This window comes from Caretta caretta, chromosome 7, assembly GCF_965140235.1.
Source record: "Caretta caretta isolate rCarCar2 chromosome 7, rCarCar1.hap1, whole genome shotgun sequence".
In the NCBI taxonomy this organism is placed as follows: Eukaryota; Metazoa; Chordata; order Testudines; family Cheloniidae; genus Caretta; species Caretta caretta.
Genome location: NC_134212.1, coordinates 303,202 through 322,430, shown reverse-complemented (window position 1 = coordinate 322,430; position 19,229 = coordinate 303,202). Strand labels below are relative to the sequence as shown.

Below are 19,229 nucleotides of genomic sequence, written 5' to 3'. Positions count from 1 at the left end.
GTGTATGTATATAGGTCCTTGCTGATCCGCCGCCTCTTCTGTTCCTTCTTGCCGGATACTCTGACAGAGAGGAGACGGGTGGGTCTTGGAATGAACATGAGCAACACATCTCGAAGAACAACAGGTAAAACCGTTTTTCTTCTTCAAGTGATTGCTCATGTCGCGTCCAAGTAGGTGAATCCCAAGCAATCCCCAGGAGGGGTCAGACTTCACCAAGTCACAGGCCGCAGCAGCACTCTGCCAAATGCAGCACTGTCTCCAGCCTGCTGTGTGATGGTGCAGTGCAACGTAAAGGTGTGAACAGACGACCATGTTGCCGCCCTGCAGATGTCTTGAATTGGAACCTGCGCCAGAAATACTGCAGATGAAGCTTTCACTTTTGTGGAATGCGCCGTTAATGCTGGGGCCAGTATCTTTGCTAGGTTTTACCACGCCCTGATACAAGCTGTGATCCACGAAGAGATCTTTTGGAACGACACTGGGAGCCCCTTCATCAGCTCAGCAATCGCAATAAAGAGGTGTGTCAATTTCTGAAATGGCTTTGTTCGCTCAATATAAAAGGCTAACACTTGTCTGACATCCAGGGAATGGAGCACCCGTTCCTGGTTATTAGGATGTGGCTTAGGGAAGAACACTGGCAGAAAAATGTCCTGATTTGCGTGAAATTGCTAAATTATCTTTGTGAGGAAAGCTGGGTGCAGCCACAACTGCACCTTGTCTTTATAAAACACAATATAAGTGGGATCGGATCTCAGGGCCTTGAGCTCAGACATTCTCCTGTCTGACGTCATAGCCACTAGGAATGCCACCTTCCAAGAAAGGTAAAGTAGAGAGCATGTTCTTAGGGGCTCAAAGGGAGGACCCATCGACCTCAAGAGCACAAGGTTGTGATGCCATGGGGGAATCGGCTGCCTTACTTGAGGGCTAAGTTCACTCTAAGCTGCGTGGCCGTGCAGCTGCCTATTAAGCCCCATGCAAGGGCTCAGAAGGGGAGAGATGCCTCTCCCCCAGCATGGACCTGCTGGCCCCAGTGTGGACCTGCCACAGCCAGGGAGAGGCGCCTCTCCCCCTGCCCTGACCTGCTGCGGCGAGAGAGAGAGAGGGCTGGGGGGAGTCCTTTCCCCACCACAGCCATGGGACAGCCTACACCCTGAACTCCTCATCCCTGGTCCCACCCCACATCCCAGAGCCTTCATCCCCCCCACCCCAACCCTCTACCCCAGCCCTGAACACCCTCCCACACCCCAAACACCTCATCCCCAGCCCCACCCTAGAGCCTGCACCCCCAGCCCTGAGCCCCCACCCCCCCCTGCACCCCAACCCTCCACCCCAGCCCTGAGCCCCATCCCAAACTCCAAACCCCTCGGCCCCCACCCCACCACATGAATTTTGTCATGTGCCCCAATATGAAGGTGATGTGTCACACATTACCTCCATATTGGTGCACATAACAAAATTCATTCCGCACATGGATGTAAAAAATTAGAGGGAACACTGCTTGAAGGTACAGTCTATCTAGCCCTTTGAGGAAGCGGCCAACCATGGAATTAGCGAATACTGACTGTCCAGCTGAGCTGGGAAAGCCAAAATAGCAGCCAGGTGCACCTTTACTGACAATACTGTCAGGCCTTGCTGTTTTAGGTGAAGTACACAGTCCAGGATGAAGGGAATTGCTGACTGTAACAGAGGAGTGCCCTTCTGCAACGACAAAATCGAGAACCTCTTCCACTTAGCTAGATAAGTGGCCCGAGTGGATGGCTTTCTGCTGCCAAGGAAAACCTCCCTAACCGAGTCTGAGCATGCAAGCTCTAATGGGATTAGTCATGGAGTTTCCATTCCGTGAGGTTGAGAGACTCTAGACTGGGATGCTGTAGGCGGCCCTGGTCCTGCGTGATGAAGTCCGGACCAGGGACAGAGTTATAGGCTTGTCCACCAACAGGTCTAGAAGCGTGGTGAACCAGTGGCTGACGTGGCCACGCTGGTGCTATCAAGATTATTGATGCTCCCTCTTGTCAGACCTCCAACAGGACCTTGTGAATGAGCGGGAAGGGCAGGAACGCATACAGCAAGTGCCCCTTCCAAGGGAAGAGAAAGGCGTCCACGAGCAAGCCCAGGCCACCATGGGAAGGAACAGAACTGCTGACACATGCTGTTACACCATGTTGTGACCAGTGCTATCTGGGAAATCCCCACCTTTGGTAGATGTTGATGGCAACATCCAGGTGGAGGGACCACTCGTGGCCCTAAAAGGACCTGCTGAGATGATCGGCCAATTCGTTCTGCGAGCCTGGAAGACTCCAAATGTATCAAGTGGGTGATGCAGAAGTTCCACAGCTTGCGAGCTTTCTGACGCAGGTGAGAGGAGCGAGCATGACACTGTCTGTTTATATAGAACATGGCTGTGGTATTGTCTGTCAATACCAATACACATATGTAGATGGGTTTAGAACATCTGGCAAGCGAGGCGAATCGCATGCAGCTCCCTGACGTTGATGTGCAGCAAAAGTTCTGCCTGGGACCAGAGACCTTGGGTCCTGAGTCTTCCTAGGTGCGCCCCCCATCCCATCACTGACGCATCTGTGACTAGGGACAGCAATGGTTGAGGCCTGGAGAAGGGTATTCTTGCACATAGTCCTTGTGGGTCGAGCCACCACCAGTGGGACTCAAGGATTTGAGGAGTGAGTGTGACCAATTTGTCTAGGCGGTCTTGGTTTGGCCTGGGCTATACCTGGGCTAGCCAAGCCTGAAGGGGACAGAGATGCAGCCTGGCATGCTGTACCACAAACGTAAAAGGAGCCATATGTCCGAGCAGTTTCAGGCAATTTTGCGCCATAGTAGTGAGGAATCTTCTGAGATCTTCTATGATGGTGCCCATGGCAAGGAAGAGAGATTCCAGGAGGAATGCCCTGGCCTGATCAGAGTCTAGGAGAGCACTGATGAACTCTATTTTCTGAGTGGGGGCTATGATTGACTTTGCCATGTTCAAAATAAGGCTGAGCCTGTGGAATGTCATCTGCACCAAGATCACGTGGGCCTCCACTTGGGCCCGGGAGCGACCCTTGATTAGCCAGTCATTCAGATACGGAAATACTTGCACTTGCCACTTCCGCAGGAAGGCTGCCATGACCGCCATGCACTTAGTTAACACCTGAGGGGCTGCCAAGAGGCCAAAGAGAAAGACCATAAACTGATAGTGGGTGTTGTTGACCATGAAATGGAGGAACTGTCTGTGCGACAGGATTATGGACATTTGAAAGTACGTGTTCTTCAAGTCAAGGGTGGCGTACCAGTCCCCCAGATCCAGGGAGGGAATAATGGAAGCCAGGGAGATCATGCGAAACCTCAATTTCTTCATGAATCTGTTTAGGTTTCACAGGTCTAAAATAGGCCTGAGCCCACCCTTGGCCTTGGGGATTAGGAAATACCGGGAGTCGAACCCCTTTCCACCGCCCTGAATTGTAGGAGCATTTGCACCTCCTGCACTATAAGTTGTTCATAAGAAGGGTCCCTGAAGAGGATAGGAAGGTGGGAGGGAACAGAATTGGAGAGACTATCCCAATTTTACTGGACTCAAGACCCATTGGTCGAAGGTGATTTGAGTCCAGGCATGGTAGAAATGAGATAGATGATTCACAAAGGGAGGGGAAGAATCTGGGATCTGAACTGGTGAGTCGTCCTTGGGCACACCTTCAAAAGTTTGGTTTGGAGGCTGAGGGCTGCTTTGCTGTGCCTTCGCTCTGGTTAGAGGACTGAGAGGGCTTCTGCATATTATTCCTGTCCTGCTTCCTGCTATAGTCCTGCCAAGGATGAGCTGAATAGAAGCAATGGGCAGGTTGCAGCTTAAAAGGATTTCTTTGGGGGGCTGGCATATGAACCCCCCAGGGACTTCAGGGTTGTCCATGAGTTTTTCAGGCTGTGGAGCCTCTTATGTGTTTGCTCCAAGAAGAGTCCTGAACAGTCAAAAGGAAAGTCCTGGATAGTGTGTTGGATGTTGTGTGAGAGCCCTGACACTTGAAGCCATGAGCTCCATCTCATGGCTATCGCAGTTGCCATTGTCTGGGTTGCTGAGTCCGCTGAGTCCAGGGAGGCCTGTAAGGAGGTCCTTATGATGACCTTGCCCTCCTTCAGGACAGCCACAAACTCCGAGCGGGAGACTGCCATAAGCAGTTTCTGAAACTTGGTCAGCTTGTTGCAGGAATTATAACGATAGCGGCTAAGCACTGCCTGCTGGTTGGCAATGCGAAGCTGAAGCCCCCCCAGTAGAATACACCTTCCTACCAAAGAGACATCTTCACTTCTTTGGATTTAGGAGTCGGCCCCGGTTGTCCCTGCCTTTCTTTCTGGCTGGCCGCCTTCACTACCAGAGTACCCAGCTGAGGATGAGTAAACAGGCACTCATATCCCTTAGAGGGCACAAAGTATTTTCTCTCGACCTCTTTTGCCATGGGTTAGTGGTGTTATGGATCATCTTAATGAGGGGCAAAGTCACACTCAAAGGACCTTCAGGGACGAGAATGTCCACCTGAATACTTAAGTTTTGAGCCACCCTCTTGAGCAACTCTTGGTATGCCCTGTTGTCCATGGCAGGTGGTGTGGTGGAAGCGCCCACCACCACTTCATCCGGGGAGAATGAGGAAGATGTCTGCAGGGGCACCGGGTCTTCCTGTCCCTCTGGTTCAATGTTGATAAATGCACACATTGAAAAACATGATCCCAATTTACAAAATGATGGGACTAAATTTGCCGTTACTACTCAAGAAAGCTCTTGGAGTCATAGAGGCTAGTTCTTGGAAAACATCTGCTGACTGCAACGGCAGTCAGAAAAGCTAATAGAATGTTAGGAACCATGAGGAAAGGGCAAGATAAGATGACAATAAATATCATAATACCACCATATAAATTCATGATACAACCACATCTTGAATACTGCATGCAGTTCTGATTGCCCCGTCGCAAAAATGATATATTAGAACTGGAAAAATACAGAGAAGCGCAACAAAAATGATGAGGGATATGGAACAGCTTCCATTTGTGGAGACATGAACAGAACTGGGCCGGCTCGCTGTGGAAATGAGACAGCGAAGGGGGATGCGAATAGCGTGGACCCAGCGAAGCAGGAAATGTTACTCCCACCTCCTCAGAACACACGAACCAGGGCCCCCGTCATGTAACAGGCAGCAGGTTTATGCCGCACCAAGGGGACTGTTGCTTCGCAACACGCGTGCGGCTGGCCACAGAGAGCCGGAGGAGCCGTGGGGCAGCCCAGCAGCGGCTTTCAGCCACGACGGCCAGAGGCGCGGCCCCACGAAGCGCTGAGCTGCAGGACCTGCCCGGGCGCCAGGCGCGGGGCTCTTGCCGCACTGCTGGGCCCAGAGCCCGCCCAGGCCGCCGCTCCACGCCAGGGCCGCGGCGCCCCGAGGCGAGGTACAAGGCTGAGGCCTGGGGATCGGAGCCCCCCGCCCGCGCCGCTTCCCCCCGCTGCCGGCGGCGCGGCCTGACCCGGCCCTCGGGGTCTCCGCCGCTCGGGCCGCTGTGACCGGAGCGCGCCAGGGCCAAGCGACGGGCCGGGTCCCGCTGGCGGGGCCCGACGGCGGCCGCCCCTCGCCTCAGCGGCGGCAGCGCGAGCCCTGGCGCCAGGGGCGTTGTCAACGGCAACGCGCCACGTGACGCGAGCCCGTCCGGCGGCCTGGGGCGCGAGCGCTGCTCCAGCCGGGCCGCCCCTGGGGTCGCTGCGCCTGCGCGGGAATTCGCCGCCCCGCTGCCTTGACCCCCCCGGTCGCAGAAGGCCAAAGTGCCGGGGCAGGCGCTGCAAGCGGGCTGAGCGGCCCCGGCCGCGACCGGCCGCCCCCCCGTGCCCCAGCTGGCCTGGGTCCCGAAACGCCTGCCCCGGCTTGCTCGCCGTGGCGAGCCCGGCGCCTAGCCCAAGCGGGCCCGGCCTGGGCAGAGGCGCCCCCGCCGCTGCCCGCAGCAGAACACACCTCGTGGGTCCTCGAGGCCCCGGCGCAAACCAGCCCAGGAGCGACGGAGGGAACAGAGCTACCTGCAGCTTGCAAGCGGATGCAAGGCTTGGGCACGACGGGGCTGAGCCTCCGTGCCTGGTGAAAGCCAGGGAACTTCAGCAGGCTTTTCAGCAACAGGGAGCTGCTGCTTCTACAAGGAACTGCGTGCCGTAGTTTAAAGGGACCCCATTCCCCCCCAGCACCTTGGACAGGAGTGGGGGGCTCTGCCCAGCTGCAGGGGTCCATCCAACCCCCCGAAGAAACTTTCAGGATTGGTACCTCAGGCCAGCAGTTCTCAAACTTTAGCCCCTATTTTGGCCCCAAGGACGCCTATTTTGATATAATTTTTTTCAGGGACCCCCAATTCCTCCCACTCAGCCCCTGCCCCACCCCCTTGCCTAAGGCCATGCCCCTTCTTCCATCACTCGCTCTCCCCCACCCTCACTCACTTTCACCACGCTGGGGTAGAGGGTTAGGGTGCAGGAGGGGGTGGGCTCTGGGCTGGGAGTTTGGGTGTGGGAGGGAGTGTGGACTCTGGAAGGTAGTTTGGGTGCTGGGGGTGGGGTGGGGTGGGGTGAGCTGAGGGGTGTAGAAGTTTGGGCACTGGAGGGGGCTCAGGGCTGGGGAGCAGGGTGTAGGAGAGGGGATGGCACTTATCTTGGGAAGTTCCCAAAAGTGACTGGCACATATCTGGCAGTGACTCCTAGGCAGGGGGTTATGGGGTCTCTGCAGGCACCGCACTGCACCGCAATTCCCGGCCAATGAGAGCTGCGGAGTTGGCACTTGGGCCAGGGGCAGCATATTCTGGAACATAAGTAGCAGCCAAATTATTTTAAGACACAAAACCATGACACCCATTCCATGTTGTATATTAATGTTTATTGAATCACTCATGTAAGAATTCTCTCTTTATTAAAATCATTTGGGTTCTAAACTGATTATTTACAGACATAACCTTGTCTCACCAATAGATTCCTACATCTCACAATAGTATCTACAGTTATTACACTATGTGACAACATTCATATTTTCAAGCTTCTTATATTAATTATTAATTCCAATTTGTTGAGAAAGAGAGCATGCTGGGAGCTCCAAGAACTCAAAAAGAAGGGGCAGGATGTGTACATGGGGCTGGCCAGGCCACAACAAACCGGAAAATACAAAATTAAGTCAGTCAAGAGAAGACGTGTACGTACAGCCCTCCCACCGCCAAAGGAGCAGAAATAGCCAAGCAATGCCCCTGGTGTCCTGGAAAGCCAGAGAAATCAGCCCAGGGAGAAAGGCATCAAAAAGTGACATCTAACAGCAACCAGGGGTCAGACTGAGGCAGCACATGGTGCTTCACTGAACCAGACCCTGTCAGCTTCTGCAGAATTTAAGCTTTCATTATACATTTTTTAAGCGCTTATGGTTATAAAGAAAAACTTCTGAATGTGACCCCCAAACCTGTGGCCAGCTTGAATCTAAAGCTGGAGAGACAAAATGTAGGGTTCCATCATGTAAGGTGCCAGGAACCCCTATTCATCACAAAGGGGGGTTAACTGAAATCTATTGATGACAATTTATATCTCAGTACTGATTACCATTTCAGTTTGTCCTCCCCTATTCTGACAGCTGGAAGCTAACTTCTCCCTCTCTTCCCCCACGCAAAGATCACTTCATATCTGAGAGAGAGGATCTAAGGTCTGTCAACAAGTTATGTTTCACGGCGAGAGAAATTAATAAAACAAATGTAAAGAGCTATCTCTGTGCCCTGCAGAGACAGAGACTAGGTGTATACAGCAGGAGGGCATGACCAAGCGCCTACAGAAGCTAGGTCCTGTAGGAACATGGTACGTATCCAAAGGTGATCTAAGGAAATAAAAATCCCTGGGGCTTTTGACACAACTACTGTGGAGTCAGGAAGGCTGGATGGAACCGCCCAGAGGTAATTAGGAATCTACCACCCCCCCCAACAGGAATTAGTAAAGACTTTTGTGCAAGCATTAATGAAACCTCACCCTGTTGAGGTAGTGGACTCTACCATGTGGGAGAGGCTCGAATGGAGAGACGAGAAGGGGCATGTCTGAACCTGCAAACTGACAGTCATAGGGACGTTAAAAAGTAGGTCCAGGATACAGCAAGAGGGAGTTGGTATTTGACAGCTTGATGGTGACAGATCGTAGGAGAAATGTATGCTATCATCTTTTCTGTTTTCACTGTGACTAAGCTGAGAATGTCGTATCCTTTTTAGCTTATGAGACAGGTCACTGGAGATGTTACTTTATTTTCTTTTGACACCATTTTTGCAGTTTTTTAAATGACTTCTTTTTGTTAATATTATTGTTATATGGGTAAATCACACGCACGTCCCTGGAGAAACAAGAAATCTTATCTCCAGTACTGAATGGTACCTACACCCCACCTCAGTCCTGGTCAAGGTATGCAGACAAAGATGTACACTCCTTGACCTGTGTCGCCATCATGTTCTGGCAGGCAAATTCAAAGGGAGAAGCTGATGAATCAAGCAGGAGCCAAAAGTTGGTGGGGAGGGGTTGGTGACAGAGACGAACATCTGACTTCAGGTTAATGTAAATCTTGGATAAACAAGAGAATTCCCCTCCTCTCAAATTGACTGATAGGACTTTGTGAGAGCGCAGATAAAAGATTTTCCAAAATCTGGGAGAAGCAAAGACACTGCTGGGCCACAAACAGCAGAGGAAAGTCTGCCAGCTCTTGGTGTCTGGTTGGAAAAGTTATAAAGACAGATGCCAAAAGAGTTTTGAATCTCATGCTCCCCAACTCCGGGAGGTTTGCTTGGCACTGCACAGATGGCATCATCACTCTTACCCATCCGTCCTCCCTCGCACATTCGTTTCACCTGTTAAGTTTTGCCTGAACCTAGGCTTGTAAATTCTCTGGGGCCGGTGCTTTTTTTTTTTTAATTGTATGACTGCACAGGGCTCAGCCCAACAAGACTCATCTAGCTGGCGCCTCCAGTTAACACACACAGTAGAGACACCGTATTTCTTTGCTGGAGTCTAGCCGTCTCCATGCGATCAGCAGTTCCAGACAAAATGAGTGGATTGGCAGTCAAAGTTGCACTTTGTACATGGTCTGAATGTAGGGGTGGTGTCATTCAGCACTGGAGCTATTCCTGGCTCCATGGGGGGGGTGGGGGGACAAGTGAGTAAGAGGAAACCAAAGACACTCCCCATGTGCTCAGTTGGGGAGACATGGCTGGGGGAATGGAGAGAAATCCCTCCCCTTTGAGCCCCAAGGAAGCAAGCATTACCTCAAGCCCTGCTTAGATGCGGAGAGAGGGGAACTCCTTTAGTCCTCTCTGAGAGAATGGAAACAAACTCAGGCCAAGGGTGGGAGGGACTAGGGCAGAGCCTGAGTTTGGTTCCATTCAATTTGGAAAGAGGGAACGCTGCCAGAGGGGCTGGTCAATTTACAGAGCATGGTCGCTGTTTGGTTTCCTCATCCTGGTGCTCATCCACTGGGGGCCCTGGCCACTTGGGTCCTTTGCTCTGCTCTTCTGTGGGCTGTGGAAACAGTTCAGGATTTCCACTAAGATTTTAAGTGTGCAGTAGGTCACTAAACTGGAGCCACACACAGGAGAATTTGAGAAGAAGATATTCAGCTTCAGCTTCAGGGGAGTATTTGGAGTTTCACTTTCGGCAGAGATAAAGGTGAGGAAGGTATATCTGGCTGTGAGATTGAGCCTTCAACTATTTCAGCTTAGTGGGAAATTTGGGGAAAAGCCAATTGTTACTGTGCGACTCCAGATGTTTCTGAAAAAGTCAGAAGCCCCTGATCTGCCCAGTGGGGCAAAGACTATGCAGAAGCAGTGTGACACAGGCAGTGCTTAGCCTGGGGAGTTTGTGATGATGACAGTGTCCAAGGAGATGCTCATCCAAGTGAAGTACTGTCTCAGAAAAACAAAATTAACATTCCCCTTAAGCATGTAAATACTTTGTAATTTTGAGGGTATTTACAGATCCAGTTCAGAGTACCAAAATGGCTACAAGCCAGAGAAAGGAAATAAGTACAAGGCCTTCACTGTGCTTTCCAAGTGACCACAGAGAACCAGAGGGTCAGACATAACATCTAGGTTAGAGGCACTTCAGTAAGTTCACCTTGCCCTCTCCCCAAGCCATGCTAAATTCAGTCCAGTATAGCTCCATAGATGGCAGTGGCATGGTGCCTGCTTACGCTAGGACTAGGTTGAGCCTACTGGGTCAACACGTGGAACTGGTGAGCATGTTCGTCTCATTAGCATGAGTCACAGACAAGCAGTGAGGAAGACTAGAACCCTGGGACCAAGCGACTTTTCTGATCTCCCTTTCAGTCTATTTCTCATCCCTACATTCAGTACTTCTGGGTGCCAGGCACAACCCCTCCAGTGCACTGGTGGTCATGCTGTGGGAGATGCTCCTCAGCTCAGACCATGGAACAGGTGGACCAAACTGCAGGCGCATTGCTTCTCGGGCTGTATGCTGGAGGAGTACACTCTGGTCCTTAGAGAGGTTACCACGTCTGGGCTAATCCCTAACAGACTACATCAGTCCTAGTGCCCCAGCTAGTTCCATGAGGGCTCAGGAAGCTCACACACTGACTGTCCAGCACTACCATGAGTGCAGTAGCCTGGGCTATTACCATCATAGCAGTGGTGGTTACACAATGTTCAGGGCAGCAGGCACAGCACTAGTCTCTCCTATCCTTAGTACCAAAATGAGGCTAGAGGCTCACAAGAAGCCATGTATGGTCTTTAGCTTTGTTCTGAAGCTCTTGTGTTATCCAGCTCCTTGGCAATATTGTTTGGAAACTTGGCACATTCACAACATGTGGGAAGAAGCTGCCTGGTCTCTCTCTCTCTCACACTGTGGTTTGTAGAAACTCCCATAGTTTAAAGTTCATTTTAAAAAAGGAAAAAAAAATCTGTAAAAAAATATTCTCTGAGATGTAAGGACATTTGTACTTTGCATTTTCTTGGCCACCTCCTCTTGTGTCACATGCCAGCTCCCCAGAGCGTCTGGTTCCAAAGGCAGTGGGACAACTTGTGTGAAGCTATGAAGTTCCAGTGAGCAGCACTATTCATCTCTGTTCAGCCATCCAAGAGCATCACAGTCTATTTGTCTGGGTCACAAATCAGTGACTTTGTTCTCCACAGCAGCTGCAATCTGCTGCAGTCGGTATCCCAACTGCATCTTCTGGGCTGTCGGGTCTTCTTCCAAGGCTGTAATGATCTGCAACAAGACTCAGAGCTCACTGGCAACCTCCCTTGTGAACAGAATACTATTAGCAGCAGATTCCCCTGGCTGAAGGCAAGCCTCAGCTCTGTTGCAGCTATGGGTATTGGGATCCACAGTGACAGTATGTCTCAGAGGGACTCCCTGCAACTTTGCCATCCCAGTGGTAGTCCCCTCTGGGCATCCCTATCTTTTCCTCTGTGCCATCACCCACTCCTCCCCCCCCAAACAATGCTCATCCCTTTTTTTTTTTTTTTTTTAATAATTTTGTTTACCTACAGAAAACAGTTAACCAAAAACCAAGGGGGGTGCCAAAGGCAAGAATCTTCATTTTAAAACAGCCAATAAAAATGGTTAAGTGACAATAGAGTAGTCACTTGATACATCATTTCGTCTGTTATATGTAGTGTTACCGTAGCCATGTTGGTCCCAGCATATTAGAGAGACAAGGTGGGTGAGGTAACATCTTTTATTGGACCAATTTCTGATTGGTGAGAGAGACAAGCTTTCGTACTTAACCTCAAACAGAAGTTGGTCCAATAAAAGATATTACCTCACCCACCTTGTCTCTCTAACATCATTTCCTTAACAATTAGATGCACGGAAATGCATACATCTTACACTGCAAATGTAACAAAATCATTATTCTCATTAAGTACAAAGAAATGCATGTTTCATTACAGCAAAACAGCCTTAACTCTTCCCCAAAGTAGATAATATTCTTTCATCAGTAATCTCAAATCCCTTCAAAGCCCTCTGAAAAAGAAACAAAAATTAAATATGTAAACATGAAAGTCTCAAATGTAAGTCCTCACGCATAATTTTCACTAAAAATCTATATTGTACACTTTACCTATTAAAATACACATAACAATATCAAGAAACTGCAATCTCAAATTCTTCTATTGTTAACTGATGTTTAACTGATCATTTCCCTTTTAAGCTATGCCTTAAACTAAAATATTTAGATACCAAAAAAAGCAAGATAACAAAAACACATCAATATTGACAATCCCTGGGTGAGAGTGAAGGCTCTTTTGTTGTGACAAAATATACATTTCTTCCTATTCGATGAGGTCAATTAATCTGACCCAGATATTTAAATGTGTTTAGGCATTGCTGCACTGCACCACCCGATTTAGGAGTCTAAACCTCATTTTCAAAAGGGATTTAGGCTCTAAGTACCTAAAGCACTTTTGAAAGTGAGATTTGGGCACTTCAGTCAGTTAGGTGTTGCAAAACTGAGTGCAGTATTGCCTATGTACCTTTAAAAATATGGGCCTATGTCCTATGTGGGCAGTGGAACATTTATGATGTCCTTGACTATTAATTTTTTTGTTCACAAATCCAACAGGAGACAGGACTAGATGAACCTATGAAGGGCAAGCATAAGATAATGACAGGGAGGGATGTGTGTGAAATCGCCCACTGAGGCTGGAGCCAGTAAGCCAGAGCTGCACTCACCTGGTCATAGTACTTGTTGATGTATTTGTAGAGTTCATGCAGAGCCACCACCGAATTGAGTTCACCTGAGTAATTCTATGGTAATATAACAAACATATAATCAGCCAAAAGAACAGGAGTACTTCTGGCACCTTAGAGACTAACAAATTTATTTCGGATGCATAGAATGGAACATATAGTGAGAAGATATATATATACACACACACACACACATATACAGAGAACATGAAAAGGTGGAACATACCAACTGTAAGAGGCTAATTAATTAAGATGAGCTACTATCAGGAGGAGAAAAAAAACTTTAGTAGTGATAATCAAGATGGCTCATTTAGACAGTTGACAAGAAGGTGTGAGGATACTTAACATGGGGAAATAGATTCAATATGTGTAATTCATTGCTCCTGCACTCAGAAGCCTTAGCTACATTGGTCTTTTTTCCCCTAAAACTTTCCATTGGTGCTAGCAGTGATGTTGGGGCAAGCACAGACAAGACACCAGCAGCCAGTGTTTTTCAACCACCATGTGGTCTAGACCTCATGTGAGCCAAGTCATGATGCCGTGATTAAAATGCCTGGCCCCTGCCAGCACTAACACTGGAATTCTGGTGGGAGCAGTGGTGGGATATTCTAGGGGAAAAGGCTAATGCAGACTCTGTGCCAGGGAGGCAGACTGCCCACCCTGTGGGATCCAATGGAAAATGCACTGATTTCTGAAATAAGTTGCTTTATTTACCCTTGACAGCTCAGCCAGGGCAGAGTTCATTTCCTGGTCACTGGCGGAGATGGTCTGGCGAATGTCCGCATAGTACCTACGCAATGGGAGCACATGGGCAATTAATGCGGTATCTGCTCCTCTGCTGCCTCCTCCCCCTGCCAAACAACCCAGCTGTCCCCACCTGCTCACTCAGACTTTACCTTTCTACCATCTGCTTGTAGCGAGGAATGTCCCGGGCATAGAGCAGCTTGTTGATTGGTGAGTCCTTTAAAGGCCAGAAACAGACTGACAGGTTACAGAAACCAAGACCAGGGCAAGGAAATACAAACCCCGGATTCCCGCAGGGACAGGCAGCCTCTGTCCTTCCCCTGCTCTCATAGAGGTGGGCAGAACCTGCCCCTTCCCTGCAAGATGTGCAGAGAACAGGCAATCCTCTCCTGCAACAGTGGCAGGGAGGCCCTGCCCCAGGCTCTAGGTACCCACAAGGGTTGCCAATTATGTAAACATTTCTCAACATGAGCACAGACTAGGGACCATTCCCTGCCACCTCGAGTGGAGAGTGGGTGCCTGAGACAACAGCCATCACATGGTTGTATCCAATCTATATCTCTTAGTGGGAGGCCCCCAGACAGGTACACTAAGGACCTGGTATTCTATGAAAGCTGGAGGCAGTACTATCCTAATGGGCTAGTACCACCTGCCTAACAGAAGGAATGTGCTGTACTAACCAACTGTTAAAGGAACAGGAAGTGATGACCTCAAATGTCAGGAAGGACCGCCTCTGTCCATTAATACAGACTCAGGGATTCCCATCTAGCTTGGTCTCCAACAGGGAAAGGAGACCCTGACATAGTCTAGACTCTAATTATAGTGCTATAGGCCCTAGAGAACACAAAAATTTCTGTCCTGGCTTTCAAGGCCCCTTCCCATCTACCAGAACCAGTTTCTTCTCATGGCATTTCTCTCTGCATCATTGCAGCCTCAATGCCCCATTTGTCTGCTTGCTCCTCACTGCCCCACCCATGCATGGAGTGCCCTCCCTGAGGGTCTCACATCCACCTGCAGTCACTGACCCCTCGGTAAAGAGACACAGAACTTGTTTCCTTTCATCACTCAAAAGAGAGGGTGACAAACACCACATAGGGCGGAGGCTGGAGATGCCACAAGCCACCAGAGTGATATGGTTCTACCCATGTTTGATATTTAGCCATTCCTGCTTGTTGGCTCATCTCCCCTACACCTCACAGCATTAACCTTGTACAGACAAGCAAATTGCTCCATTGCTTCTAATTTTTTATTACAGCCAGCCACATTTCCATGACATCTACAGGAAATTAAATAAAATTTTCAGCCAGCTAATAAAATTTGAAAGACAAATCAAACAGCCCTTCCTCCCCCATGCTGTGAGTTAGCCTTGTTGTGTAACCTTGTAATGTAGGAACAAAGGAATGGAAGGAGTACCCTAGATCATCAAGTCCAGTCCCCTGCTATCACAGGCGGCCCTGTCATGGAATTCTGTTCACAATCTAAAACTAGTTGGGATGTTTGCCCCCACTATTCCTATTGGGAGACTGCTCCAGAACCTCGCTCCTCCGATGCTTAGAAACCTCTCTCTAATTTCCCACCTAAATTTATTCATGGCCCGTTTATGCCCATTTGTTCTGGTGCCAATGTTGTCTTTTAGCTTAATCAGCTCTTCTCCCTCCCTGGTGCTTACCCCCATGAGCATTTATATAGAGCAGGGGTTCTCAAACTGGGGGTCATGACCCCTCAGGGGGTAACAAGGTTATTACGTGGGGTGTCGTGAGCTGTCAGCCTCCACCCCAAACCCTACTTTTCCTCCAGCATTTATAATGGTGTTAAATATATTAAAAAGTGTTTTTAATTTATAAGGGGGGGTTGCACTCAGAGGCTTGCTATGCGAAAGGGATCACCAGTACAAAAGTTTGAGATAGATATAGGGCAACCAGATCCCCTCTCACCTTCATTTTGCTAGGCTGAACAAGCCAAGCTCTTTCAGTCTCCTCTCATAAAGTAGGCCCTCCATTTCCGTGATCATCCTAGAAATGTTACTGATGTCATCTATCCCTCCTCCCCAGCCCCATTATTGTCTCGGAACCTGTCTGGCACATCATATCCAAAGCAGTATTTCAGCTATCTGGGCAGGCACCTCACACATCCGGGGCACCATTCCAATGTTACATTAACATTCAGGCAAAATGTCTCACTCTCTCATCAGTTTGTAGGGACAGCACACAATGTGCAAACAGAGAGTAGCAAACGGACCTGATCCATCTATCTGAATGGAGTAACAAACACTGTTCTCCCCGACACTGAACCTGCACCTCCCTCGAGCATGCAGACTCTACAGCACTTCAAAACAAGATGCAGCTTGGAGGATACACAGTGTTCAAAATCTCACCACACTGCACACACTGGCTGCTCCACCCCACTTCCATGCTTACCCGCCCCAGCTTGTGGTCAGCAATAGTACAGGAGTCCATGAAGGTCTGGGCAATGACCAGGAGCACGGCATCTACATTGTCCGACGTCTGCACATCAAACACAAACTGGGGATTTTTGATTATGTTGATCCAGAACCTGAGGGGCAGGCTGCAAAGAGGAGGGATGAGGAGAGGCAGTGATGAGTATCATGCCCTCAAAGGAGGTACTAATCCTGCTTATTGCAAAGCACTTCAACATCAGCATGGAGTTCCCAATTCAGCTAGAACAGAAAGGTTCCCAAGCCACTGAGAACTGGCCAGAGATTAAATCTAATGGAAGACCCAGCAGCCAGTGCTGTACATTCAGAAAAAGGCACAGATGAGCCTCTCAGAAAGCAGAATCCCTTTTGTTGTGAGAAATTTAACTTTTATCACATCACATTCCCAGAAAAGCCATCCTGTGAGGCCTTTTTCAAACCTAGAGTCTATGGACAGCCACATGCACATCAAAAGCTGCAGGCTGAGATCTGGAGCTGTGAGGGTTAATAAGACCATTCTGCAAATCAGGAAACCCCATCTTACTGTATTGCTGAGTCACTAATCTCCTCTGTTACAAACACATCTCCAGGTAGATCTAGGGTTATGGTTCTCCAACTTTCCTAGTGCAGACCACATCTTTACAGGGATACTGTCTCTTGAGCACCTTCCCCATCTCACTCACCACCACTTAATGCCCTTCCTCGCATGCAGTATTCCTGAATTTGTAGCTGTCTTTAGTGCACTAAGTGCTTTGTCCTCTGAAGGAGAAATTACTTACCTGTACAGTAACTTAAGTTCAACATATTTTGTCCCTATGAGTGCTCCACTGTAAGATGTGGACACGCTTGTGCACTCAATTGGAGATTTTAGTTAACAGTCTGTGCTTGCACACTACACATCCTTTTGCTCCAGTGCAAGGGTATATAGTTAGGTGCAAACCCACAGCTACTCCAGTTCCTTCTCAGCCACAAAGCCCAAAGAGACTCCAAAACAGAGGGGAAGGAGGCTGGAAGTGGAGCACGCAGAAGGACAAAACATCTAGAAGAACTCAAGTTATTGTAGAGGCAAGTAACCTCTTCTTTGAGTATATGTCTCTATGGGTACTCTACTGTAGGAGACTCCAAAACCAGTATCTTAATATGGAGGTGAGTGCAGAGGAAGGGGATCCAGCATAAACCTGAGGCATCACCAAAGGCCATGTGGATCTGGAGGCACAGGTGATATGTATGTTTGGAGAACATATTGTGACGAAGTGGGTTTTATTCACCTTGTTATGTTGCATGTGTGTCTTACTGTCCTATGCTAATACTGTGTGTACCTCAGTTTCCCTGTGTAATGCACCAATGCCTAGGTGGTGGGAATTGGGTGTGTGACTTTTGCTGAGGCCCTCAGGGCAAGTGAGGTTGCCCAGCTGCCTGCACGTAGGCAATGGCCCACGCCCTTCATAACCTGAGACCCAGGGTGGGGGGTGCGACCAGGTGACACTGCCCGGGAAGCAGGAAAAAGACCAGAGGAGGAGCAACGGGTGGCTTGGAAGCCAGGCAGAAGGATCTAAGGCAATCTGCGGTCAGGCACTAGAAGGGGGGAGTCCAGGCCATCTGGCACAGGGTTCCCCCAAGATGGACTCTGCTGAAAGACACTAACGTAGTAAGATGAGACCCTGAAATATAAGGCTTCTATCAGAGGCCCAGTATGAGGACTGAGGCCTGAACTAAAGTAATGATCAAGACTTTGCTAAAGCTGTAAGCCAGAGGCAGGCCCTGCTCACAGAAGTTGGCAAGAAGGCGGCTGATTATTGCAATTATACACATACCTAAAAAGTACCAAGTACTAGTAAGATGAACATGTGCCAGGATGGCACCAGAACATTTCGGTATGAACACATTCCACAGAGATAATAAGGAACAGGCTGACCCATCTTAAAGACAGGGTCAAAAGGAGAATATGATGGATAGAGTTGTTTTGTTCAAACCAGGTGAGAGGTGTACCAGGTGAGCGGTGGCACCCTAACATGCAGAGGGGTTGTACCTCAATACGGCTGGAGTGATGTGTAACTTGTTTGTACCGGTGTATAAGAATGCACCCCTGAGGAGCTGGCTTTCTCTGGCCTAGGGGGCAGTGGAGAGTCCCGCCCCTGACTGAGCCGGTCCATTGTCAGAGGCACATATCCGTCATATGTCCTGTAGAGTCTGCGGGGAACTATTATTGTGTTTCATTTCACAATAAACCTGGCCGGGTGCCTTCGTACCTTATCAGAATCTGTGGTCATTGGGGATTCTCTCGGAGTCTGCTGTGTCAGCTATCTGTGCAGAGCCGGGGTAGCATACAGAGGGACCACACACGCAGCAGCCAACTGTTATCACCATTGAATACAGCAGAGCACCACACAGGTGACATCTTACGACAACTGACTTCTGAGCTAACAAGCTTTGTGCGACGCTGTGTTCCTGTTGACCAATAAACCCTTCTGCTTTACAACACTGGCTGAGAGTCATGTCTGACTGCGGAGTTGGGGCGCAGGGCCCTCTGGCTTCCCCACCAAGGGGAAGGGTGCGGTGGGAACAGGGATGCTGAATTCTCCAAGGTCAGACTGGGAAGGCTGTAGCCAAGGAGGCTTTTTGTCCTGGAAAGAGTGCCCTGAGGGGAGCACGCTACCCAGAGTCCTGGCTGGCTTCATACCGAGCAGTTCCAGAGCATCAGACCTGTGATTCTGTCACACATGTGGACAGAGGATCATGTGGTGCCCTCCCCATGGCATGCAGATGTCCCTGACAGGAATGTCATTGAGAAGGGCTATCAAGGTGGATTGAGCCCTGATCAAATGACCAGTCATCCCACCAGACTATGATCCACCTCAGAAGCTTCATAGTAAACTAGCATACATCCAGATGCCCACACACAGATACCCACATACGGAGTCTATAAATTGAGATCAGCTGGCCTCTCATCCTCTTAGCAAAGAAAGTGAGGAGTCTAGGGGAACCCTGAAAGGCTTAGTTCTGTCAAGGTAAAAGGTGAGTGCTTGCCTCACATCCAGAGTATGGAGACTAACTTTTTCCCTCAAAGAATGAAGCTTTAGGTAAAAAACACTGGAAGTCAAATGTCCTGGTTGATATGAAACTCTGAGGAGACCTTAGGCATGAAGAGAAGAAATGTATCACCATATGTGCAATGTGCCCAGTCATTTGATGGTGTCATCATCAGCCAGGTGGAGAGCTGGTAGCCCACTATCAAAATAAGTCAGTGGGCGCTTGTCAAGTATATAAACAGTCTGACGTTTACCACAGCTACATAGCGGGTCATTAAAAGAAAACCATTTAAAGAGATTGCAGCCA

The 19,229-nt window shown here is 49.3% G+C and overlaps 2 protein-coding genes across 16 annotated transcripts in view; both read right to left on the bottom strand.

Annotated features, from left to right (window-relative positions):
• The window catches only part of LOC125640672 (SRSF protein kinase 3-like), a 75,562-nt gene extending 69,207 nt beyond the window's left edge, over positions 1–6,355 (bottom strand). The window contains exon 1 of the mRNA XM_048859523.2: positions 6,041–6,355. The gene's annotated coding sequence lies outside the window, so the exon portion shown is untranslated. The remainder of the gene's footprint in view (positions 1–6,040) is intronic.
• A 501-nt stretch (positions 6,356–6,856) lies between these two features.
• Positions 6,857–19,229, bottom strand: part of PLXNB1 (plexin B1) — a 210,951-nt gene continuing 198,578 nt past the window's right edge. For 13 of the 15 annotated variants that reach the window (XM_075130149.1, XM_075130148.1, XM_075130152.1 and 10 more), the window contains 5 exons: positions 15,877–16,024; positions 13,612–13,676; positions 13,430–13,505; positions 12,698–12,772; positions 6,857–11,230 (listed from right to left, as the gene is read on the bottom strand). In XM_075130149.1, the coding sequence (XP_074986250.1) occupies positions 11,126–11,230; positions 12,698–12,772; positions 13,430–13,505; positions 13,612–13,676; positions 15,877–16,024 (469 nt within the window). In that variant the 3' untranslated portion in view covers positions 6,857–11,125. Of the gene's footprint in view, positions 11,231–11,251; positions 11,990–12,697; positions 12,773–13,429; positions 13,506–13,611; positions 13,677–15,876; positions 16,025–19,229 lie in introns of those variants that run through there. The other 2 variants (XM_075130153.1, XR_012669163.1) reach the window with 2 other exon arrangements.